Source organism: Eleutherodactylus coqui, chromosome 3 (assembly GCF_035609145.1).
Source record: "Eleutherodactylus coqui strain aEleCoq1 chromosome 3, aEleCoq1.hap1, whole genome shotgun sequence".
NCBI classification, from domain to species: Eukaryota; Metazoa; Chordata; class Amphibia; order Anura; family Eleutherodactylidae; genus Eleutherodactylus; species Eleutherodactylus coqui.
Genome location: NC_089839.1, coordinates 253,543,632 through 253,569,690, shown reverse-complemented (window position 1 = coordinate 253,569,690; position 26,059 = coordinate 253,543,632). Strand labels below are relative to the sequence as shown.

The 26,059-nt window shown below is 43.3% G+C and overlaps 1 protein-coding gene across 2 annotated transcripts in view; it reads right to left on the bottom strand.

Annotated features, from left to right (window-relative positions):
- The window catches only part of KLHL20 (kelch like family member 20), a 38,119-nt gene that overhangs the window by 9,974 nt on the left and 2,086 nt on the right, over positions 1-26,059 (bottom strand). Inside the window, exons 2-9 of one of the 2 annotated variants that reach the window (XM_066597309.1) lie at positions 25,148-25,345; positions 18,294-18,867; positions 7,822-7,980; positions 6,303-6,397; positions 5,617-5,732; positions 4,165-4,348; positions 3,684-3,827; positions 982-1,115 (exon numbers count right to left, since the gene is read on the bottom strand). In XM_066597309.1, the coding sequence (XP_066453406.1) occupies positions 982-1,115; positions 3,684-3,827; positions 4,165-4,348; positions 5,617-5,732; positions 6,303-6,397; positions 7,822-7,980; positions 18,294-18,867; positions 25,148-25,170 (1,429 nt within the window). In that variant the 5' untranslated portion in view covers positions 25,171-25,345. Of the gene's footprint in view, positions 1-981; positions 1,116-3,683; positions 3,828-4,164; positions 4,349-5,616; positions 5,733-6,302; positions 6,398-7,821; positions 7,981-18,293; positions 18,868-21,850; positions 21,930-25,147; positions 25,346-26,059 lie in introns of those variants that run through there. The other variant, XM_066597310.1, reaches the window with a different exon arrangement.

The following is a 26,059-nucleotide window of genomic DNA, read 5'->3' as shown; positions in this document are numbered from 1 at the left end:
CGGTTTATAACCGAGAACAGGTACATCATCCCATATCATGGCAGTAATGTTGTAACTCTCTATAGACTCTCTGCTCTTGTGTAGGATACTATATTCACCGTTAGGGCTCCATCTATCCAGAGTGTCTTAAAGGGTTAGATTGCAGATTTACAGCTATAAAGGAGCTTGTAAGCTTTATATGGAATGGTTGGACCGTGCACATTGGAAATCCCTTTAAAGCAGATCTGCCATGAGAATATACTGTCCCGTTTACAGGTAAGGTATAATGGTAGGTCTGTTGGGGACTTCCCCACCTCTTCATCAATGACTGACGGCCACCAAAGTGCAGAGAGAAAAACATTCTTGTGAACACTGACATGAGCGATAGGAATAGTTGTATAGCAGTCACAGTAAAGTAATCTCATGACACAAATTCGATGTAGCACGGAAATTTGCATTATAGGAACTTGGTGAAAAGAAATAAGACGCAAATAACAAAGCAGAATTGCAAATGTAGCCGTGGAATATGGCAGAGGCTCTAGGTTCTGGACAGTGAAATAAATTAATAAGCAGATTGTAATGAATCCCAAAAAGTGGATCAAATAGATCCATGATGGAATCTGTAAAAATGGGAGCCACTAAATAAGAGTAACCAGAGCCTAAAGCAACTACCGATTCAGTTACTCAACTCTCTACGCACGTTTGGACATAAGAATGTTGTTCCATAAGTCAGTCCTCGTAAACTGTGCAACATATATTAAGACGCACAAGGCCCAATACATTTGCCGTACCTGGAGGCAGCTCTGTGCACAATACTGAGATCTATGCCAGCTAGGAGTTGGGGTAGGTTTCAGCTATAATTTATACCAATTTCTGGAGTAAATTATAGCAAATTTGACAGCCGTGCGGCCACATCGTCTAATGCTAGGCCGCCTATTTTTTGCATTGGAGGCGAGTCGATCTTTTCTTTGCATACGCGCATATGCTCCACGATTTACTCACCGGTATTGAGAGGAGACGTTCCATCTGAACCCCCAACAGCATACAGAAAACCACCGAGGACAGCAACTGCCACGCCAAGTCTTCGTGTACTCATGGAGGCAACTCGTGTCCATTTATTTTCTTTTGGGTCATACCTATATGACAGAGAGCATAAAGGATACATTTTTATCATATAAATTAGCCAACAATATCATATACTTTATGATTCAACTCTTCTCTGTTTTCAAGATCACCGCTTAATGTCAATGAATGACAACATACAGGATTTACATTCAGAGGCCAAAACCCAGTTTTCATCTAGTCTAATCTATTAGTCCAACACGGCAGATGCATTTGTGCTGCTGTGTGCCAGTAAGACATATATATGCTTTATATAGTGTCCATGAAGCAGTAGACTACAGGTGAACTTCATCTCAACATGGTCATGCAAATGGACATATGAAATTATTATACGAGTATAATATAGAACTTTCTTCTGTGCCTGAAAGAGTCTGATATATTAGCAAATCCAATTACGTGAGCAGCGCTTTTTTTTTAAGATCTATTTGGCCCGTTTTAAAGTACTTGCAAAGTTTTCTTTCAAATATCCTATTCAAAATTATCAATATTTTTATAATCCTTGCTTCAGGAAGGAGAATTCAGTGGTGAAGAAAAATCACGTATTTTATACCCATTTCTAGTTGAAGGCTAGGGACAGCTTTGGGGACATTTTTTTAAAAAAACATAAATGCATGTATTTTTAGGCTAAAAATCATTTATATAATAAGGTTTTATTTTAAAAAAAAAGTTGCACCATTTGCAACTTCTATGTATCACAGTATACAGCAAGCTAGCAGACCCATCCGTGAGCTCATGTGACGACAATCACCAGCCCTTCTTCCTCTCCTGAGCGAATGTCTAAGCCGATTTATGATCAAAGTTGAACTCTGACACACATATGTGCCTAGACACAGAGAGAAAGATAGTTGCCAAAATGATGTCATGCTATATTGTTTGATCATGCAAATGTGATTTACTCAGGGACCACGCCTTGCTGGGCTTTTACATACAGTGCCTATTGATAAGTTCTCGACTGTTTAACCCCTTAAGAAGGTAACCCTTTTTTTCTTCCATTTTTTGTCTTCCCTTCCTACTTCTAAAAAACAACTTTTATTCATCCATTAATGTAGATGTCTCAGGACTTGTTTTTTTACAGGTCGAGTTGTATTTTTCAATGGTACTATTTAATGTACCAAATAATGTGCTGAAAACCGTTTTACAAAAACTCAAAGTGCAGTGAAATTGAAAAAAAAAAAAAAAGAAAGATGAATCTGCCACCCTTAGGTTTTCTCCTACGGCGTATACACTGGAACAAAAATGACACGATAAATTTTATCGGTCAGTGCAAATACTAGGATTCCAAATTTATGTGTCTTTTTTTTGCTGTACTACTTTTTTTTTCCAGAGATTTTTTTTTTATTATTTTCTACCACCATCGTCTGACAGCCATAACTTAATTTTTTTCCATCGCCATAGTTGTGCGGTACGTCCTGCAGTTTCTATTGGTACTATTTTGGAGTACATACAACTTATTTTTTTTCTTGGAGACGGAGTGACCAAAGAAGAAAAAATAAATGAATAAATCGCAATTCTGGCGTTGTTTATTTTATTTTATTTTTTTTCAACGTTCACCATGCGGGGTAAATAATGTGTTACTTTGATAAATTGGAATTTTATGGACGCAACAATATCAAATGTTTTCTTTAGGTTTTTTTTATTGTAGATTTTATTTTACATTTTTATTAACTTAGAATGAAATGAATTTTTACATTAGGGGCAGACATATTGTTTGCTAAAAAAACCTATGCTAATTTATTTTTTAACAATCAAAATGTTGAAAAACACTGGAGTGAATTTCTGATATAAATTACTTCAGTTTCCGGCATAAATTGTATGTACTTTTTTTTTTATGAAAGTACATAAATATAAAGGAAAACTTTTTATAATCTCTGCCACGCCACCTCCCTACAAGGTAAGGCACTTTTACTCAAAAGTGAGGTGAGCAGGCAGAAATGATAAAAAGTTACACTACACAAAAAGGTATGGAAGAGAGTCTGTCAGTGTACAAAATGAATGACAGTTATGCTTTTTTTTTTAATATTAAATGTTTGTAGTTGTTCTATAACCGCTTGTGTTTGATTGTTTCTATTCCTTAAAATCCCTTGGGGAATAAAAAAAAACAAGAAAACAGAAAAAAAACATTGCATCCCATAATAAGAAGTTCTGAATATTTTTTTTGAATGCTTATGTAAGAGCAATTTATTAAGTAGATCAATTTAAAGCCTCAGTGTAGCCCTATATCGGCACTTGTCCAACTGCTGGGACTTTCACCAATCCCAAGATTGGGGTTCTACAAGAGTGGAAAGGAGGTCACACTTCTACGCCGCTGCTCCACTGATTTCAATGGAAGTGTGAGAAATTGCTAAGTACAAGCTCTCGGCAATCTCCAGCACTCCCATTGAAGTGAATGAAGCCATGATGGCATGCGTGAAGTCCGCTCTATTCATACAGGGAGGTAAGGGTCCCAGTCGTCACACCCCCATCAGTTATAAAGTCATCCCCTATCCTGTTGATAAAGGTTAACTTTTTCAAATTAACACAACCTCTTTAAAATATATTAATTTAACGGGTAGAAGAGTGCAAAAAAATTCTTAGAAAAATACCTTTCTACAATGTTGAGACAGGAGACACCGTCCTGACCACCTACAGCATAAAGATACCCGCCCAGAACAGCAACGCCAACACTTGTCCTGCAAGTGCTGGTTGGAGCCACATCACTGCTCCACTGGTTTGTCTTTGGGTCATATCTAGGAATAAAAGGGGACTTGTTAGTTGTATAGCGTCAACTTATTCCACAGGGCTTTCAGGTAATTTTTTTTTTTTTTTTTTTTTAATTTATTACCCCCCTCCAAGCTGGGTACTCATTTTACCAACCTCGGAAGGATGGAAGGCTGAGTCAACCTTGAGCCGGCTACCTGGACTGTGCAGGGATTGAACTCACAACCTTCAGGTTATGAGCGAGAGCTTAACACTCTGCGCCATACGAGGCCCAATAAAAAGGCAATAATATATTTTTTTTGTGAAAAAAATTATATATATTCTCTGTCCTTTTAAATATATTTATAAAACAGATGTAAAATGTACCTTTCAACACTGTTGAGGTATGAAGATCCATCATGGCCACCTACAGCATACAGAAGATCATCTAAAACACTAACTCCAACCCCACAGCGCCTTTTGCTCATAGAGGCCACCATTCTCCACTCGTTGGTCTGCGGGTCATACCGTTCTACACTAGAAATGGCATCTCCGCTGCACCATCCTCCCACTGTAACAAAAAAAAGTTATGATTTACGTGAAAGTGGTTCAGGGGTTCTCCATGACTAACACTGCTGACCACCAATATTTAATTGGTGGGTCTCTAACCAATCATGGTTTACGTAGGTACAGCTGCTTATCTCTGGACAACTTACGTTGGGTACTACAGCTAATCTCATTCCGTCCCATTCAAGTGAATCAGACGAGCTATAGTACCAGACACAGGTCTTTGTTTATCCAGGCACAGTGATTCATCTATATCAGTGTTTTCCAAACTCCAGTCCTCACGGACCCCAACAGGTCATGTTTCCAGGATATCCTTTAGTAACACCACCTGTGGAAATGTCTGAGGCACTGACAATAATTATATCACCTGTGCAACTGAGAAAATCCTGAAAACCTGACCTGTTGGTGGTTCCTGAGGACTAGAGTTGGGAAACCTTGATCTATACAATAAGGGGGCACGGCCCTCTTAGATTCACTGTGGCCCCTGCATAGTGCTCAGCAATGGGGGTCCACATGATTGGATTCACTGTGGCCCATGCATAGTGCTCAGCAATGGGGGTCCATGCGATTAGATTCACTGTGGCACCTGCATACTGCTCAGCGATGGGGGTCCACACGATTGGATTCACTGTGGCCCATGCATAGTGCTCAGCAATAAGGGTGCATGCGATTAGATTCACTGTGGCCCCTGCATAGTGCTCAGCAATGGGGGTCCACATGATTGGATTCACTGTGGCCCATGCATAGTGCTCAGCAATAAGGGTGCATGCAATTAGATTCACTGTGGCCCCTGCATAGTGCTCAGCAATGGGGGTCCACATGATTGGATTCACTTTGGCCCAGCATAGTGCTCAGCAATGGGTGTCCATGCGATTAGATTCACTGTGGCCCCTGCATAGTGCTCAGCAATGGGGGTCCACACGATTAGATTCACTGTGGCCCCTGCATAGTGCTCAGCAATGGGGGTCCACACGATTGGATTCACTGTGGCCCATGCATAGTGCTCAGCAATAGGGGTCCATGCGATTGGAAACACAATGATCAAACACTCATGGCCTATCCCTGCTAATGAATCTGTTACAGAGAAGCACCATACAAATGGCATGTCAGTAATGATAAATTTTCCCCATTATGCCACGTTTTTACCATTATTTCATCTGAAAATCATACCCCCATTGCCATGGACAAAATATGGTTTCCACTTAGTTGCAATCTTAAAACTCCCCATTTATAAAGCCATAATATATTTAAAGGAAGAGCTTCCTGATGTACCTGCAAACAGCACCTCCCCACAGCGAATGGGCTTTCGAGGTCTTGTTCTTGGACCTTGCATTAGTGGACGCTCCTGAGGAAGCAGAAGATAGTTCTTGGCTTCATCCACCAAGTCCCTACAAAGAAAAATAACATAAGTGAAATGATAGCTTTCCTTTTTATTCTTCCTTTATTACCACTACCATTTTATATTAGGCTCAATGGACTCATTTTCACGCTGCACAGGGGCTCCCGTTGTTGGTGCCGCCCATGCATCAGTCATAACTGATAGGACATGTGGAATAACTGCATTTACGCTCTGTACACAAATGTTATCTTTCCAACAGGACTACATGATAGCCGACTATTGCTGCTCTTGTCCTATATCTGCCAGGTAGGAGACGTTGTTCTTCCTTCTGGTGGAAAGCCATTTGCACGCTTTTTCTTCAGCGAACATTGCTCTTATAGAGGTTGTCCAGAGAAACATACCTGCATCCACTTTGGGCCAAGTGGTGTCAGCACCTCAGATTCCAGCCCGTTTCGACAAAAGGTATTGTGGTATTGCTCTTACTCCCTACAGATGGCACTTCACAGTCAGACGTGTAGAACATGGGGTCATGCAGGCATGGGTTGAATCATGCTCAGTTCAATAAAGAAACACCCAAGAGGAGGACAAAACATATTTTTGCATACAGAGTGTAACATACCTGCATTCTTCATCACTTTTAATCAGTGGATCAGACCCCACGGTTCCCACTAAGAATTTTGGACTCAACAAAGGCAACCTGACATGCTGTAAAACCTAGCAAAAGGAAGGAAAAAAACACCTTAAAAATTACAGAGAATTAAAGTGAGGCATCAAATGCTTAAAAACTACATGCACCTTGGTAACCACTTTCTACTACTTCGGTGCTACCAAAACTTTGCAAGTCTTAAATGGGTTGTCCTACTTCTAAGATTGATGACCTACCATCAGCATAGGTTATCAGTAACGGATCATGGAGGTCCTGAACGGCTGACCCCTGCCGATCAGTTATTAATGACCAATCATGAGGATAAGTCATCCATCGTAGAAGTGGGACAACCCCTTTAATGAAAAATATCCTTCTATTTGGCATCTCCAGGGCATTACTGCTGACTTGTCTCCCTTTGAGCAGGAGGCTATTATTGGAGATCAGTTCCACTTAACCACCATGGTCCTTGTATGCAGGGAGATTTCCAGCCCCGTTGAGTGTCAATCCACAACACAACAAGATTTTTTACACAAGCCAATTAAAGATGGATAGGGACGATCTATCCTTAATCCGATCATTAGGGAGCCCTGCGGTTTGCATGATGTTGGCGGCACATCCTTTGTTTACAAGTGGAGATGTGCTGCTGAAATTATCAATTTTTGAGCCTCAAAAAAGATGCGATCACCCGACAAATTATCATTTACCCGATTGTCAGTCAGTGCTTCTTTGTTTAGGCAGTAATTGGGACGAAGGTTTGACCAATTGGCCCAGTGTATAAAGCCTTAAAGGGGTATTCCGGGCACAAGCTAACATCTCAAAATCTAATGTACATCACCGCAATAAGTCAGCCTGTAATAGGTTCACTGGAGCAGATCTGGCTCCATTCTTTATTTGCTATATATGTCACATGACCCTCCGCCTGAAAAATATCTCTCGTCACTGATATCTTGTCCACCTTTACTACTTCCGCCCCTGTCCATAGCCTCCAACTTCCTGTGAGCAGTGCATGATGGGAGGACAGGAAGCACTGCGCTGTATTGCTCATGTACATGGGTGAAGCTTCTCTGACATTATGTTCTATTTACGTGTGAGTGACATACATGACTAGAATATGCAGATGTACTGTCTCCCCACATCTTTAAGAGGTTAAAGAGCCACTCTGGCAAAACCATTCTTTTACATCCCTGTCCTCCTTACCTGATCGCTTGTCACACTCTGTGGTCTCCTCTGTGTATCCAATCACTTCCCTGCAGTGCACCGCCCCCCCCCCTTCCCCCTCCCCCGTCTGCCACAATCTGGAGGCGGAAGGTTTTTTTTTTAACTTTCACTTGCAACCAATACCATGATGCCCACCTTAATGCAATTCTCCGGAGGCGCCACTAACTGCGTTCATTATTGTGATTGTTCTATGAGCATACATTAACATGCCCCGGTCATGGTGTAATATGTCTGGTGCATGCATACATACACAAGGAAACCCCTCCTAACGTACCTGTGGCAGCTGCGGCCTCCGCTCCTGAATACTGTATTTAACCCAGGCCATAACTGCGTTGAACACCTGCTCTTCGCTGCGCACGTTGAGCTCATCACTGGATATGATGTCGATCAGCTGATTGGCTGGAAGAAGCATAAACTCCTCACTTTCCATGACCTGTAATGGAGGTAGAACGTGAGCTTAATGTCTGTAATGCAGCAAATATAGTAACATAATTGATACTTGATAGGTGGCGGATCGTCCAATTATCTGTAATACTGGACAGTGATAGAAAATGAGAAAAAAAAAATGCTTCTAAGTACCACACCTTCACAAAGAAGAAAGCCTGAAACAATATGCCAAAAGAATAGATGCTACTATGTTTACTAGCATTGGGTTTGGACACTGCAGTCGTGATGTGGATGAACCCCAAAACCAACATCTGCCTCTTTACAGTTGCGCAACTTGTTAAATTAAGGCTATATTTTGTTAGGGACCTTCTCAGGGATCTTTATTTTAGGGTTTTAACATAATTCTTCAGTCCGCATCGCTTATTCTTCTGCTTCTGGTATGGAAAATATCACATAGATTGTAGTTCTGGGCTGGAAACAAGTGCTTGATTAGAAGACGCCTCATTAAAGTAACTTTACTGTATATAGTGCCAAGTTTCCACTCATAAAGGAAGTGAATCAAGTATTACTGGCATCCTTTATAGAGATGTGCCCTTCTTCATATCAAGCTATACAGTAAGTGTGCAGCAACGGTGATTGGAGCCACAATCTGCACATGACATTACAAGGTTTTCTATTGATCTATGGCATCCGTGTGATGTGATGAAGGTGAAGATCCCACAGCGGACTCCACTAAAACATCAGCAGAAATCACAAAGTCCATTAAAGTGATGGCAATTATGGAAGTAAGTTTTTTAATATTGTTTATTTTTTATTCATTTGAAACAAACAAACAAACAAAAAAGGTAGAGAAGAGAATTGAATGCAGAATTTGTTAAGACGGCGGCACACATCACACTCCGCAGCAGCTGCTTGGACACGGCGGCAGCGCGACTAAAATAAGGCCGTGTCCTTAGCAGAATCCTCTGTCCGTCTTTCCGCAGGACTCTTATAGAGAAGATCAAGTATTACAGGCCATCCGCCCATCTAGACTCTACAATACTGTCCAAGCACAGGGCGATGCGGCTGAGACTTGGTCAGTGCCGGTAACAACTAAGAGGCTAACCCATGTTATAGGAGTATTTATTGCTCATTAGCCCTGCATGTTATCCATCTGGCGAGTCCACAAAGTTGCGCTTCTATCACAATTCTGCGGGTCTTACTGTCATATTGCAAAACAGCAATATCAAAAAAAATACAGCAAAAATAAGCTAAGAAATGACCTTGTTTTAATACTTCCCAGAAGCAATACAAATGTATACATACATCATTATATATATATTTCCCTTTCCAATCCACTGTCTGACGTCTGAAGACATTATGATTTAAGGCTGTACAGCTCCGATGTTGGAAGACGCCCGTCGGGGTTCTCTTACTGTATATTGCCAGCCTCTCTGCTGTGAGAGCCTATCCAACGTGCCACCTCATGCAGTACTGGCTTTAGCCAGCATATAGCGCTGTTGTATAACAGCAGAAAAAGAGTAAGCCCCACTAGCAAAACCAGTATACAAATTGGATTAGAAAGGGTTGAAAGGGGTTGTCTGGAACGTTGGATTTTTTCTATTGATGGTCCATCCTCAGCACAGGCTATCAAGATCGGCGGTGGCCCGCCCCTAGGGATCCCCACTTCTGCTGTCACGACAAACAGCGCAGGAAGCAGATTGCGCTGGCCGGAGAGCCGCGGCCCAGTTGGTATTAGAGGTTCAGCTTCCATTGAATGCCATGACAGCTGTGCCTGCAGCACCAAGTCATACAATCCCAAGTGCAAATGACTATTTTTCAAACTATAAAACAAGCCCAAGAGTGCCAGACCCCCCTGACTGCTTAGAGGGGTTATCCCACAAAGAACATTTATTACCAATCCAAGATAGGTGAAACATGTATGATCGCTGGGGGATCCCTGCAAAATGCATGTATCACCACCGCCAACATCAATCTTGGGACCCTTGTTCTATCTAGTAAGTGGTGGGGATGCCAGTGACATTTATCATGGATTAACCCCTTTATCCTTTTACAGGCAAACATTTTTTTTTTTTTTTTTTTGTTTACAAAAAGCGGTAGAATGTAGGCCACCAAAAAAAAGTTGAACGTAATGATCCCATTTAGGACCATTGATATGTAAAAGGTTTTAATGATCTTGTAGAGTGCTCTCTTCCCCATCCAGCAGTAAATCTGGGCAGGAAGGGAAGCTAAATGTGATGTGCGCACTATGTTCAGCTTCTTGGCAGGACACATTGCTGGAGCTCAGAGGCAGCCAGCGTATCAGCAGACCATTGGGTATGGTACTGGTACCAGTGTTTCTGGTGGCGTAATGCGGCACTTACTAATATAGTGAAAGGGATTGGAGTTGGTCAAAATATTTCTGTGCAAATAGTAAGCTGTAAGCTGCACTAGCTTCACGGCAGCGTTGAACCCTCTGTGGGGAGATGTTTGCATGGCAGCAACGGTTCCAACGGTTGACGATTAGATGAAGACTGGACTGGTGTTGGCGGCATTAGCACTTGAGATGACAGGATGTCATGTTCAGGAGATGTTAAGATAGTGGTGAAGGACTATGCACTGTGAGATATGTATGCGGACATTTGTGAGGTGTCATTTATTAGAGTCTCCACACAGGTGTGCAGCTGTCTCACAACCAGGTACAAACTGCCAGACTGAGTAGTGGTGTATCCATAGCAACTGAGGCCGCGGGGGGTTGTGGGGGATGTAGTCCGCCTGCAAACCCTCATTCACTGCACAGGGATGTAAGACCTGTGATGACATCACAGTCATGTGATCAGGGGCAGAGCTCAGAGCCCGGTGACTGATCACATGACGGTGACATCATCACATATAACTCACAGTCATTCATCACTCACAGGCAGTCGGTCATTAGTATTTTGACTAGTAATTATTAGGAAATTATAGCACCAGTGTTTCTGGTGGCGCAATGTACCACACAGCTCTACTACATGTACGTGTGTGTCACACACACACACACACACACACACACACACACACACACACACAGCTGAGTCCTACACACTGATCACCCCCTGGTCATGTGACCACAGACTCCTCCCATGACATGACACTGACATCACAGGCTGCTGTCCGGCTCTGCAGGTTTTTAATTAAGTGAAGGACTTGTGATGACATCACTGTTATGTGATCACGGAAAGAGCTCAGAGCTCGGTGACTGATCCCATGACAGTGGCATCTTCACATGTAACTCACAGTCATTCGCTTACAGACAGGTGGTTGTTAGTAATCCATAGCAACTGAGGCCACGGGGTTTGTAGCTAATCAGGGTCTGCTGGGACACTGCAGCTCTGCACCCTGTGGTCATGTGATCGCTGGGTCACATAGTGGAAGTAATACTTCCCCTTTCACTCATTATATAGCACTCATTGAATACTGTGTAGCCTGGGAAGGCAGAAGCGGTTAAAAACAGCTTCTCTCTTCTCCTCTGGGTCCTTGGCTGTGTTTGACAGCAGAGGACCCGACCTGCTGCTGCTTGATTGCCAGAGCCAGGCTTTAATCCTTCGTCGTACTTCTGATATCAGCCAGGATTAAAGCCCAGGACCAAACGCCGCATATTTACAGCGCTTGGTCCTTTAGGGGTTACAAGGAGTTCAATTCATGCTACTTTCCTCAAAATTGGAGCTTAAAACAACTGTAATAGAAGATTTCAAACACCCAATATGTGCCCAGCTAGCTGACATGTACTACATACTTAGGATTGTGCACTGACAGCAAAGGACTGACTGTCCCTACAGTTCAACAGGCTGCTCACTTTAACCCCGTCAGCTCTTCATGAATATATAGCCAATAAGCATACTTGTAGAAATGTCATAAGTTATTTACGACCGCCCGAGTAGTCATTGCTCCACGACACACTTACAACTACAAAAACAGTACAAATCTTGTAAACTGGCATGACCTAACATTGCAATGCCATCCTGACAAGGCTGACATAACTAAATAAACGTCATGCCCATTTCCACATACTTGCTCTGCATGACGGAGGAACAGAATCTGAACTAATTTTCTCAACGGAGTGCAGACGTAGGCAGAAGCATAAGGCCCAATGTCCATGGGCGGATCTGATTTGCGGAATCCGTGCGGGTCACCCACGCAGAAGATCCACAAATCAAGCCGCCCATAGGGATACATGGGCATCCACAAGTGAAATAAAGCATGCGGATTTGATTTGGGGACCTTTTGATCTGAGGGGAAAAAAAAATGCAGCACGCTCCATTTCACTGCGGATCCCGCACAGACGTCTTACAATGAAGTCAATGGAAGCCGTCCAATCCACGGCCATCCGTAATTCAATTGCAAATGGGCCGTGGATTCCACAGGAAAACAGGAGTTTAAAAAAAGCAAACTTCACTGCACACATATGACGGCGAGCCAGCCGGCGCTTCCGCACACATCCGCAGTCAAGAAGAGAGAAGAAAGGCAAGTAGAATTCCCGCAGTGTCCTCTGCCATGGACAGGGTCAGATTCTGCTTCGGGCTTCCGCATGCGGAATCCGATCCGCTCGTGGACTTGAGGCCTAAGGCCTCTCACTAGCCAAGTCAGAAACCTACTACACACCGGTGAAGGCCAAACACTCTGAAATAGCTGTCTGTGTATGGATTCTGGCTTGGCTTTCAATACCCAGTCATTGTTATAAGGCTTGTATAAAGAGTCTAACATGCAGCAATGCTACCTTTTAATAGATGGTGCTGCAGAGGTATTGTTCCATCTCCGCTATATGCATATTACCCTGAGGAGCATGAATGGCCTTATAAGTCTCCTCACTCACTCACCTAGGTGCGCTCCCTAAGGACAAAGATAGCGTTGCAGACCAGCGTATTTTACGTACGCTGTCCGGCACTGCCTTCCTGGTTTCTTTTTCTTTTTTGTCTTTACACTTCCTTCTCATGTCTTCTAGCAACATGCGTAAAAACGCTGTACATACGCAGTTTAATTGTGTATGCACTGCGTTCTGAACAGACCCATAGTAAACAATAGGGCTTTACGCACGTAATACGCGGTAAAATAGAACATGCTGCGTTTTGGTTTTTTATGCAGGTACTATACACGAGTGTGAGTGGAACGATGAAAATCAATGTACTTTTATTGACATCATTCACCACATATTACGCCGGGCTTACAGGGTAATTTCATGGCGTATTACGTGTGCAATATATGCGGTGAATGGCGTCAATGAAAGTACATGGATTTTCATTGATCCACTCACGCTAGTGTATATTTTGTGAGTAAATTACATGCGTAAAAAAGAATCCAACATGTTCTATTTTACCACGTTTTACGAGTGTACAGCTCAATTGTTTTCTATGCATGCGCTTGGAATGCATCACGTATGTTTGTTTTTTATATGCTTGTTGCTAGGAAATCAGTAGTTTAAAAAAAAGTGCTGGACAGCGTGCGTAAAATCCGCTGTTCATGTGCAGGCGTACACGAGACTACACGGTGATGCGCAGTTCCCTACACTGGTAAAGCGTTTTACCGTACGCTCAACGGAGCCGGGCCTTATCCAGACAAGACTTCTAAATGTTCAGATCTTCTTTGATAAGAACACCTTTCTAGAAGACAACTTTTCAATGCAGTTTTGGATTGTCGTCCCAAAATACGTTTCATTGTAGTTCCTAAATGCCACATGAAGATGGATTCATAACACCTTTCAGAATGTGGCTTCTGGTGCCACCAGAGAATGGACGATTTTGCCAGGAGAAGGTGTGGCATTTCCCTTGCAGCGGCCATAGTATGTAATATCGCATAGCAAACAGTCAAGTTAACCCTTTCCAATCCACTGTCTGACGTCTGAAGACATTATGATTTAAGGCTGTACAGCTCCGATGTTGAAAGACGTCCGTTGGGGTTCTCTTACTGTATATTGTCAGCCTCTCTGCTGTCGGAGCCTATCCAACGTGTCACCTTATGCAGTACTGGCTTTATCCAGCATATAGGGCCGTTGTATAATGGCAGAAGAAGAGTAAGCCCCCTAGGAAAACCAGGATACAAATTGGATTGGAAAGGGTTAATGGCTGTCCTTGTGGTACAACAATGGCTTGAGACCAGCAGACCAGGTGTCCCAAGCAAGAAGATGAAACCAAGCACTAGTCCTATCTTGAACGCATAACTGAAGACCACCAGTGTGCTGCAAGAAACAATGCAATGACAAGTGCCAGGAGAGATAATACCCTTCCCAAACTACGTCACATGCCTTTCACTAGCCGAGCCAGAAACTACCGCACACTGATTATGGGCAAAAAATCTGAAACAGCTGTCTGCGTATGGTTATCCTGGCTTTTAGTCAATTCCCAATCATTGTTATAAAGACTTGCATAAAAAGGTTCTGGCAATGATTTGTAGGAATGTTGCCATCCAGTAGGTGGCGCTGCAGAGGTATTGTTTCATCCTCCTTATTTGCATATATTTCCCAGAGGAGCATGCATGGCCTTAAAAGTCTCCTCACACCTTTCGAGGTGCTCTCCTTAAGGAGAAACTATACCCTTCCCGACCAAAGTACCACACCAGCATGGAGGAAGACATGTGAAGGCAGCTTCAGCAGAAGACCACCATGTTTTATAATTTGCAATATGTAATATGCAATAAAAATGTAGCAAATTAGACTCTTATTAACCCTTTCCAATCCACTGTCTGACACCTTAAGACATTATGATTTAAGGCTGTACAGCTCCAATGTTGGAAGACGCTCGTCGGGGTTCTCTTACTGTATATTGCCAGCCTCTCTGCTGTCGGAGCCTATCCAACGTGTTACCTCATGCAGTACTGGCTCTAACCAGCATATAGCGCCGTTGTATAACGGTGGAAAAAGAGTAAGTCCCCTAGGAAAACCAGGATACAAATTGGATTGAAAAGGGTTAAAGGCAACAAACATTTGTAATACACGTTTCTGACATAGGACTCAAAGCACAGGTAAGTATCAAGCGTCTACTGACCATAAGCCCAAAAATCATGCTTAGTAGGTCCTCTAAGACTATGAATCAGTAATAAAAAAATAAATAAATACTACAGTCAATGACCTAAAAGAAAGCATGAGCAACTGCTCTCCTAAACACCCTTCAGCACCCCAATATATTTACCAGGAGCCAGAGGGTCCCCATAACTGCTTGCACCCTCTCAGGCTGCAGTGCATCCAGAAATGGCCTGTGAAGTGGAGCATGCCCATCACAATCCTGGTTTGATCTCTAAATAGATTTGCTAAAGAGGAAAGCAAACACAGACGTACGTTCTTCCTAGCAGAGCCCTGAAACACAATCTCATGGAATACCACGTGAGTCCAAAGATACTGACGGAAAACCCACCTGGGACCCCGGCGATAATACACCACCCGGGGAACCTATCGCCCAATTACCTCTAGTAGATATCCTCTATGCTGGTCTGATCCGCAGACAACGAACAAGGTCTATACAACTAGAATGTGCTTTATATTTAGAGAACAGAACGAAGGCTCTATAAACTCTTGTAAGACATTAGGAGCAATTAGAGCCGACAATCAATAAAGTAATGGGCAAATCGAAAACCCATCAGTCTGTTAGACCTGCCATTGCTGTGACAAAGTTTGACAGCTCATTAAATGGTTTCTGCACATTAACTTATCCACATGGTATGTTTGTATGTATTGGAGATCCCAGCTCAGCAAGCAGCCAACATTTTCTACATAGCTGACAAAAGTAACGGACGCCTCAATGCTGTGTCCCACATGTTCAAGACCTTGGAGGGATCGGCGGACCGAAAAGTTAGCCATACACCTTAGATGTCTGCCTGCCATTATTCCTCAACATCCCCTCCCCCATATATATATGCGCACTCGGCTGAGCATGCATGAGCTCCCAAAAGGGAAATAAAGCTGCTGTCAGATGCCTCTGGCAGCAGCTTATCCTGTGCGAACAAAGGATTGGGCATACTAAAATCCAGCATGCCCAATCATTCTGTCCACTTACATCCGGGCAGAACTGAGACACCCTCCTACACATTAGATGTTCATTACGGAGGGGTCTTGATTCTCCCCTAATTGCAAATATCAGGTGCAAGGATTGGCCATGGCGAATTTCAACATTCCTTATCCTTTGTTGCACAGAAGATAAGCCGATGACTGAGGAGTGTGGCAATGGCTTACTGCCCTCTCCATGGAGATTAATCAATAACTTCAAAAGGGTTGTTGATCCAGGGATTGGAGTCAGGAAGTTTTCTTTTTTTACCTTAAATGGGGAAAATTGGCTTTTACCTCATGGGTTTGGTTTTTTTTGCATTCCTATGGATCAACATTGGGAGGGGGGGGGGTGATAGGCTGAACTGGGCGGACATATGTCTTTTTTCATTATTACATACTATGTTACATTGAAAATTCCTGCATACTCACAAATGAGTCAAACACACATGTGCATGGGGAGTAAAGAATAGCTGAAAGCTAAATAATCGTTCAGCGGAGAGTCGGACAGTTGTATAAAGCATATGGGCACATAACGGGTACAGCCTAAGTAGCATTGCACTGCAGAAAAAAAAACTGCAGCAAGCGGTGAGTTTTTCTGTTGCGGAGTTTGTTGAAGAACGACTGCAGTTTTGCAGATTTCACTATTTACGTTAAAATCGACATAATGTGAATTTGGAATCTGCACCACGTGTTCATTTCTGTGAGCATTTCCTGCATTTTTAGCAGCTTCTGTATGTATGTTCTCATTCACTTTGCTGCTGCTGTAAATGCAGCAAATTTTCTAAATGGATAGCAGGGATCAGCGGTTATTGTGGGAAACAGTCAGCAATCCTATCATCCCTTAGAATTCATGGGTGTCTCAATCGTACATAGACACTAACGGAGAGATGCGCTCTTTGCAGAGGCTTCCTGCTTTTGCTATGTGGATAGTCCAGATCACTCCTTCTATAGTTTCCATACTAAGAGGCGTCATACAAAGTAGACAATCCTCTACAAGGTAAGATATTTTTCTTAATTTCCAACTACCCTTATCTCAGAGGAGAGAATTAGTGAAGCCCAACTAATATCCATGGTGTTAGAAGCCTAAATTCCTAGCGGTCTTCCTATACTATGGCGTTCCTAATTTCTGGCAAAGTCTACAATCACGGAGACCCTTGATAAAACGGTGAGAAAGAAAAGTTGGGTTGAAGAGCGTGGACACATATAGAAAGGTGATCCTACTATGAAGTTTAAGTAGAGTGTATTTGTAAAAGGTGGAGTCATTGAGCAGTCATTGTGTTACTACAGCGTATTTCAAGGACATTAAATACCCAACTGCAGACTAGAAAAGTAATCCAGGCGCGCTAAGAGGATAACCAGTAATGTAATTGAACAGCAACACTTTTATTGATACTAGGCAACGAGTTTCACCGCAGCACAAACGGCCAGATGAAGGTGCCGCTCCGGCATAGAAACGTGTTGCATGGTATCGATAGAAATGCGGATGTTTTATTACACTGCTGGTCTTCCTCTCAGCGCATCTGTATTACTTCTCTAGTATGGAATTCCTTGCACGGACTCCCTGCTGTTCCGTGAGTGCTGGCTGCTGCTGGAGCCTTAATTTAGTGGCACACCCATTAACCCTTTCTAATCCACTGTCTGACGTCTGAAGACATTATGATTTAAGGCTGTACATCTCCGATGTTGGAAGACGTCTGTCGGAGTTTTTTACTGTATAGTGCCAGCCTCTCTGCTGTCGGAGCCTATCCAGCGTGTCACCTGATGCAGTACTGGCTTTAGCCAGCATATAGCGCCATTGTGTAACGGCAGAAAAAGAGTAAGCCCCCTAGGAAAATCTGGATACAAACTGGATTGGAAAGGGTTAAATTAGTATTTTTGCTAAATTCTAATTTAATGTTTTCTGTGTTTGGGTCCCTCTGCACTATGAAGCACCTTTTCGTTTTAAGTTTTGCATTAAATACCTGTTAGGAAAAACATGATCCCACCTTAAAGGGGTTGGCCTCAGCCCCAGCGATCCTGCCCTGCAGCCCCACGATTCACTGAGTCTCTGCTAACAGAGGAAGTCAGGTGACTGCCGCTTGCCAGAGGCTGCAGCATCACCACTCGTTCTCCTGGCACCAGCGCCTGGGCGCCATGATACCAAGAGTTCCGAACGGTGATGCTGCAGCCTCTGATTGGCAGGCAATGGTCATCTGACTTCTGCTCTCAACAGAGACCGGGGAAATAGCAGGGTTCAGTGCTGAGGAGGGAAAGTAGCTGTTTGTTTTATTGTTTTTACGTTTTTTTGCTCCAATTTTAAAAGCTTAATTGTAACCGGCCAACCCCTTTAAGTACTTACTTTGTGTCACACACATTTTCCATGGTCTTACCTCCTGGAAGTTATGCTGGGTAAACTTGTCAGCGATTCTTAGCAACTCTCTGCACGAGTGAGTATCTGCGAAGGCCCGGATACCCAAGCAGTTGGATGGATCGAGCTGCCGCTTCAGGAACTCACAGCAGGCCTCCTGGATCTCTGCAAGCTGAAGTAGACAGGCGGCCGGTAGTAGCGTTTGCACATTGCCTTCTTCCACTGTGATTTGCGAAGTGTATGAGAAGTCAATAAGCAGCTCCATGGCTCGCTCATCGATGTCCCGAATCACTACTTCTGTCTGTCGACTTTCAGCTAGCTCTCCAGTAAACATGGCTCGAAAATACGGGCTGCAAGCAGAAAGGATGACCCGATGGGCATAGATCTTTTTGGCACCAACCACAAGAACTACGTCGCAGAGCTCCCTGTGCTTCCGCAAGAGGTTAATGACCTCTAAGGTCTGCCGTGGATGTTTGTCCGAGACATAAGGCATGCGGGCCGGTTGTGGGACCCCCTCCGGTAACTTGTTGGGATCTCCCAGGGTGCAACGGCTCGTCACATCCATTCCAGTCTCACCTGGGCGAGTACTGAGACACCTGAGAGCAAAAAGAAAAAAGATATTACATTTTTATGCGTTCAGACAGGACTCGGATTACCCACTTTCAAAAACAGAATACACAAAAGTAATAACGATTTAATTGCAGATATTTATCCACACTTTAGGCTAAAAATGTCATCGCAGCTCAATGAAGGCTCTCGGTTGTCCTCAAAATGGTAAATTACATGTTATTCTGTATGTTATGCCTGTTATTGCCACTGCTTGCGGTTATGTTGATTTGTTACTGTATATGAATAGGGATACGGCATCTACAGATGCCTGTTATTAACCCATTAAGGACCAAGCACTTTAATTTACAGCGCTTGGTCCGGAGCTTGTAAAAATACATCGGGGGTTTAAAGCCTCTTCTTCTGCAATCAATCAGAAGCATGTCGGGTTGTCAGTTGTTAGTCACAGCTTATAACCCGGAGGAGGAAGCAGGAGGGTTTTTTAACCCTTTCTGCCTCCTGCTTTCTTTAGTACACAGTGCTTATTGAGCACTATGTACTAGAAAGTGGAAGTATAACTTCCACTACAGGAGCCAGCAGTCACGTGATTCCCTGCTACAGCAGAGCTACAGGGTGGTATTAGACCCTGATCAGCTCTGCCAGTGACTGTCGTCACTACAGAGGATGTTTTAACCCTGTAAATAGGGCTCCTATGGATGTCCCACCTAAAGTGGGAAAGTGTCAAATTAAAAAAAAAACAAAACATTTGACTGTTCTCCAGAGGTCTTCTATGACGTCATGGGGAACATAGATTGTAAAAGAAAAATAATTACATAAATAAGTAAAACAAAATTACAGAATAAAATAAAAATATATGCATAAAAAAGAAAATAACCTAAAGCCAACTAAAACAGTCGCCGTATGCGCTCTGTAAACTGTTCCCATACTTTATTTTAGCGTTAATATACCAATTGAAGAAAAAAAAAAAAAAAAACGCTATAAATGTTTACCCCTTATTAGAAAAAAACAAAAAATGGTTTTTTTTAGCTTTTTACCCCTTATAAAAAAAAGGGGGGGGGGGATGGGGAAGCAGTGAAAAAGATCATCTCATGTCACGGGAAAAAAAAAACAAAAAAAACACAGCAAGAATAATTTTGGTAGCTGAAGTAAAAAATATAGGGCAGTTAAACGACCAAATGGGTAAAATCCCTAAAAAGGGTCTGGTCTTTAATGGGTTCAAATGGACCAGACACTGTGGGAAACTGCCACCATTGCTGTAAGGTCATGCACAAGAGTACAGAATCTATTCCTCATCCAATGTGCGTGAATGAGGTTTTTTTATTCCCCATTTAAATTCAATGGAGAAAAAAAAAAGTCATTGTGGGTCGGAGGACGAAGTCCAGAAGTTTAATCCGCATGAATATGGTTGCAAAGTCTCAGCAGAAATCCTTTCAGCCGTGAATGTAATAGCAATCTGGGGTAGAATTAGCTTTTCTAACATCTCCTAAACCACCTTGTCTTCTAAGACCAGAGATTCAGTTATGTGGTCTATAAACTACAGTCTAAGCCGTCCAAACTTGCCGATTTAAGCAAAACCAGGTAACTGGTTCCCCACTGTTCCCATGTACAGCAAGTAAACTCTCTGCCAAACCGAGCATTTATTTTATGTATAGCAGGGAGTCAGTAAAAAAGGTCTGTCAGTGTAACTAGTGTGTGTCCGACAGCTACTGAAGGTATGTTCACCTTTAACCCCTCGATGCTAAAAGAGTGTACATGTGTGCCCTCTGTTGTTGAGGTTTGAATCAAGAGCCGATCCTGCTCCATACATGGTGGGTACCGGTTGTCTTCACGCCCACCTGCAACAGCCGTGACCAGCTCTCCCGCTGATTGCGGCTGTTAAGCCTTTAACTACCACTGTCAATTCCAAGTGCAGCATTTAAATGTCCTGATTGGAGTTCTGGAGTCCTCAAAAGCCCCCATATGAGGGGATAGCGAGGTATTTGCAATGACAACTCAATGACCAGTGCCTTCTGAAGGTCCGCTGGGCTGCACATTACAACAGGCCTAAGGCCTGTACTAATAAGAATGCCAAGAGAGATACCATATACTGCAATAGTGATGCAATGCAGTATATGGTATAAGCGATCAAACGAGCGCAAGTTCAAGTCTCCTACGGGGACTAAAAAAAAAAAAAAAAAATGGTCTCCAAGAAAATGGTTTATAAAAAAAATAAATAAATAAAAAAGTCATATGCACTCCAAAATGGTATCAACATAAATCACAGGTTGTCCTTCGAAAACGAGAGCCCTCACACAATCCTGTCGAAGGAAAGATAAACGTTATGGCGGATAGATGATGGCAATAGAAAACGTAAATGCAGTATTGTCATAATCATACTGACCCATGGAATGAAGTTATGTCGATTTCTCCCACAGTGCATATGCTTTAAAAACAATACCACACCCAAGGGGGCGAAATTGCATTTTTTTCCCCCCATTTCACTCCACTTAGAAACTTAAAAAAATTTTCAGTACATTAAATTGTGCCATTAAAAATAAAACTTGTCCTGCATAAAAAATTCTAAGACAGCTACATCAATGGAAAAGTGTTAGAATTTTTTTTTTTTTTTTTAAGTGGGGAGAAGAAGGAAAGAAAAACGTCTGTGTCGTTAAGGAGTTGAATAAAATGAGCAGAAACTTCATAAATACAACGTTATCAAATTCATACATAACTTTCTAAAAGAGGACTATAGCATAATGTACAGATGAGGGCATGTAAGCCAATAGAGCCCCCCCACCACCACCACCACAGATCTGTGGCTCCCAATATCTGATCTGTTCCTCAAAACAGGAACCCAATTACAACCTGCAATATCTATAGCTATGTAACATCCAACACCGGTGACATGAGGAGCTTTGTGGCCAGCAACAATAGTAGCACTTGTAGTTTACACGCAGCATCTACAGTCCACAAGCTTCCAATTCCCCCCCCCCCCCCCCCCCTCGCACCCCTCTATTCTGTAGGCCCCATTACCATGCTATGAGGTCTGGCATCTCGGGGCTTTCTTTGGCCTCGGACTGACAAGAAGCTGCTGCTGGGGTTGACAAGACACTGAGGCAAGTGTCAGATGGACAACACTTGGGGTTCCTTCTCCAGCCCTCATATCACTAATCCAACAGCTGCAAGGTGAAACCAGAGCCCAGACCAGCGGGCAGAAGGCTTAGCAAATTATTTCAGCTCTTGGCATAGGAGAAAACATTAAAAGGCATTTATATATAGAACGGATGGGGAAGGGAGGAGACGCTGCAAGGCTGCAATCCATTTGTCAGACAGAAAATAGGTTATTGGAAATACAATAAATATGTTAAGTGTTTTACTAATCAGCAAACAGGAAAAGCACAAAATAACCTTTTCTGCATAGAAAACTGGATCCTGAGGATAGAGAAGATACTTAGGCCGCCTGCCTGTCGGCGGAATCCGACACTGACCGCGGTCAGCGACCCCGCGTACCTTCTCTTTCTGTATTGGGGAAGTACAGGTTTGTCCGTCATGCACAGTGCAGATTTTTTTTAATATTTGTTTTCCTGCTCCGTCGCTAGGCGATGATGCAATGTCAATCGCGGATGGGCCGCGGGTCGGACGGCTTCCACTGACTTCAATGGAAACCGTCCACACGGAGTCTGTACAAAAATACAACATGCTGCTATTTTAAATCAAATCGTTGAAATCCGAATCGCTATCCGGTCATGTGAGCAGACATGCGAATATGCTATTCTTTTTTTAGGGAGTGCGCAATACCGCGGATCTGCGCAGGTGACAAACACGGATTTAGCAATTGAAATCCGGTTGTGTGCCACCGGCCTAAAAGAATACAAAAAAGAAAAAAACGGATGCAGCTATGCATGAAATGGATTTAGGGCTCATTCACTTCGGAATATGGGGCCTACGTATTACACATGTATTTGTCATGCCCGTAGTAAGCAGTTTTAAAAGCACATTGAATTACATCGAGCCTTTCAGACAGGGTTTTCTTTTTCCACATGCGTTAAAAAAAAAAAAATCCACTTTATATAGGCTATGGGGGCTCAAAACATGCAGTACATGAATATGTATTTACAGTGTACTGTACATGTGGAACAATCTGCAGACAATATGCAGCCCCCCATACACCTGTGAGAGCGAGCCGTTCGTAATCGTCATGCCTGTGTCAGAGGCTTCCTTTGGAAACAGATCCAGTATAACATCCAGGATAAAATAGAGCAGCATGCTAGCCTATTCTATCTGGCAAAATGCTGGAAAACTGGGCGCAAGTTGGATGGACCCCACTATAGTCATTGGGGTCTATTCAGTTCCGCTCGCTTACGCCACTGGACGGACCCAGCTTTCAGTTTTCCTGCTCCCATGAAAAACAGTGGTGTGAACCCTAAGATGCAGCAATTTATTACAAACCGTGCCAATTTATCACAATGATGAATGCGTCATACTATATGTGGCCCAACCTGCTAGATACATCGCTCTTTACGCCACCTCATGGTGTAAGTAATATTATACACAGAGCAATACCTGGCAAGTCTTTAAAAAAAAAAAAAAGATAAATAATATACTCTAATAGATGGTGATAGTTCATGAACCATCTCATCCACTCCATCAGTCTTAGCACTTTTTAAATGTCTTAAAACACATAGTAACTAAAACCTCTGTTCTACATCTTTCCATCCTGTCCATGTGTGCCAAGAGTTGGGAAGAGACTTGTTCTTTGCATAGAAGGGGACTTGTTATTTTTATAGCACCAACTTGTTCCGCAGCGCTTTCAGGTAATTTGTTTATTACCCCCCTCCAGCAAGCTGGGTACTCATTTTACTGACCTCGGAAGGATGGAAGGCCGAGTAAACCTAGATCCAGCTACCTGAACCAAGCAGGGATTGAACTCGCAACCATCCGGTCGTGAGTGAGAGCTTAGGACTGCATTCTGCTGCCTTAACACTGTCAAGTTTAAAACCCAGCGCCGATATACCCAGGGGCCGAAAAGGAAACTGTTGCTCCAACCCCTGGGAAGTGGCCAGTGCTTGTAATTGCAGGCACAGCTCTCATTAAAACCAATAGGAGCTACGCCTGCAGTTAAAAGTGCTGGCCACTACACTGGGACTGGAGCAGCAGCTTCCACTTTGAGGCCTCGGTCACACGGGCGTTTTTTCCCGCGATTTGCAGATCGCGTGACGGATGCGCATCTGCAAATCGCGTGACCGGGGCCGAAAAAAAACAACAAAATCACCCGAAAAATCTGCTCCTAGCCGCGTTTCATTAGAAACGGGCCGGAGCAGTGCAGCGCTGTCCAGCGCATTGAATTCAATGGAGCCAGCAATACAAAAAAAGTAAAAAAAATATATATACTCACCTGGTCCCGGCAGATGGAGTTCAGCGCGGCCGGCCGGCAGTTCTCCTGAACTGCTCTGAGTAGTATTCAGCAGCCGGGGATTTAAAATTCCCGCCTGCTGAATGAGCTGCCTCTGATTGGTCACAGCCCTCACCAATCAGAGGCAGCTCTCACTCACCCATTCATGAATGGGTGAGTGAGTGCTGCCTCTGATTGGCTCAGCGCAGAGACCAATCAGGGGCAGCTCTCAGCTGTCATTCAGCTGAGAGCTGCCCCTGATTGGCTCAGTGCAGGGACCAATCAGAGGCAGCACTCCCTCACCCATTCATGAATGGGTGAGTGAGAGCTGCCTCTGATTGGTGAGGGCTTGGTGAGGGCTGTGACCAATTTGAGGCAGCTCATTCAGCAGATCGCACCAAAAATCGCCCGTCTGACCGAGGCCTGACCCATTGGAATTACGGCGCTAACATTGGTCGCCCAATCCACGGACGGCAGATCCCAGCAGATCAACTACTGATGACCTATCCTGAGAGCAAATCCCTTTAAAACAATAGAAACAGTAATATAAACAGAAATATATACAAATCACTGCACTTATTTCAAGTGTAATGTCTTATTTGGGTGGAACTGATGTTAGGGTTACGTACATACATACGTACATACAGGATACACTCGCAGGGGCCTGAATATATATGTAGTACACATGCTAAATTAGACCATGTTCATACCAAATATATCCATAGACTATTATCCCTAGTCTAGTCCTTCTGGCCGACGCCTGGGCACTATGTGGCGGTATACTTTTTCTTATTTATATGGAAAAGTGCAGTTGATTAAGTTTTTCAATACAGGAAAGGATGAAGAACAGAGATGGGCGTCTGCCGTCACTATAGATCCCGTGTATATGCTAACCCAAAATGCCCCCCTGGTGGAAGGCCTGCGCCCCCGCTACTCACCTACGCATTGGCTTTCTGTCCATGCACAGTGAAGAGAATTCTTCACACAAAACGTAAAAGCAGGAGCGGAGAAGACAGACGCATGAAGTCCGACAGTCCCTTCTGTGTCCTCGTAGCCAGGAGGCTCCTGCTTGCTAAACTACGTGGTTTCCAGTTTCCAGCGTTTCGGGTTGGCAGAGATAGAACTCCTTGCTGCATCTGCAAAAGACAATATGAAGTAGTAACAATACTAGGAAAATGCAGCGTTATGAATAGGAAATCAGCGCCGCCGCGGAGCGCTAACATCACATTTTCCATCACGCAGAATTAGGCAGTGAAATAGATGTTATTAAGGAGACCAGCGAACTCCGGTAATGAGAAATCCATAGGTTCTGGGGATCGCGCTGAATTATGCAATGTCACAAGCAATTTAAAAATCTGGATTAAGTCCCAGAACACAGAGGCGAAGCATCCATCAGCGCCGCGCTCTACATCGGCTTTCAATTATACTCCACATTCCTCTGCAAAGAGCGTCTCCGCTCACGATCAGGAAATAATAGCTTTCAAGAAAATTCATATTAAACGTGATAACGCATGAATGTGCCAGTCGTTCACCGCGTATTTACACAGCGCACTTATACCCAAGCCATACTGCAGCACTAGACGTCAGTGCAGCGATACAGGCACATCCAACTCTATGGTCGGCCTCTGACAGCCATAACTCCCTGCCCGCAGGAGACAGTCCTCAGGGCAGGGACACAAGAGTGGAATTTAATAGTGTATTACACATGCGTAATATGCGGTGGAGTCAATGAAAGCACATAGATTTTAATTGATCCATTCATACTTTATACATGGTGTATAGCACGTGCGTAAAATAGAATGCAGCATGATTTATTCTACCACGGATTACGCACGATAGAACTTTATGGG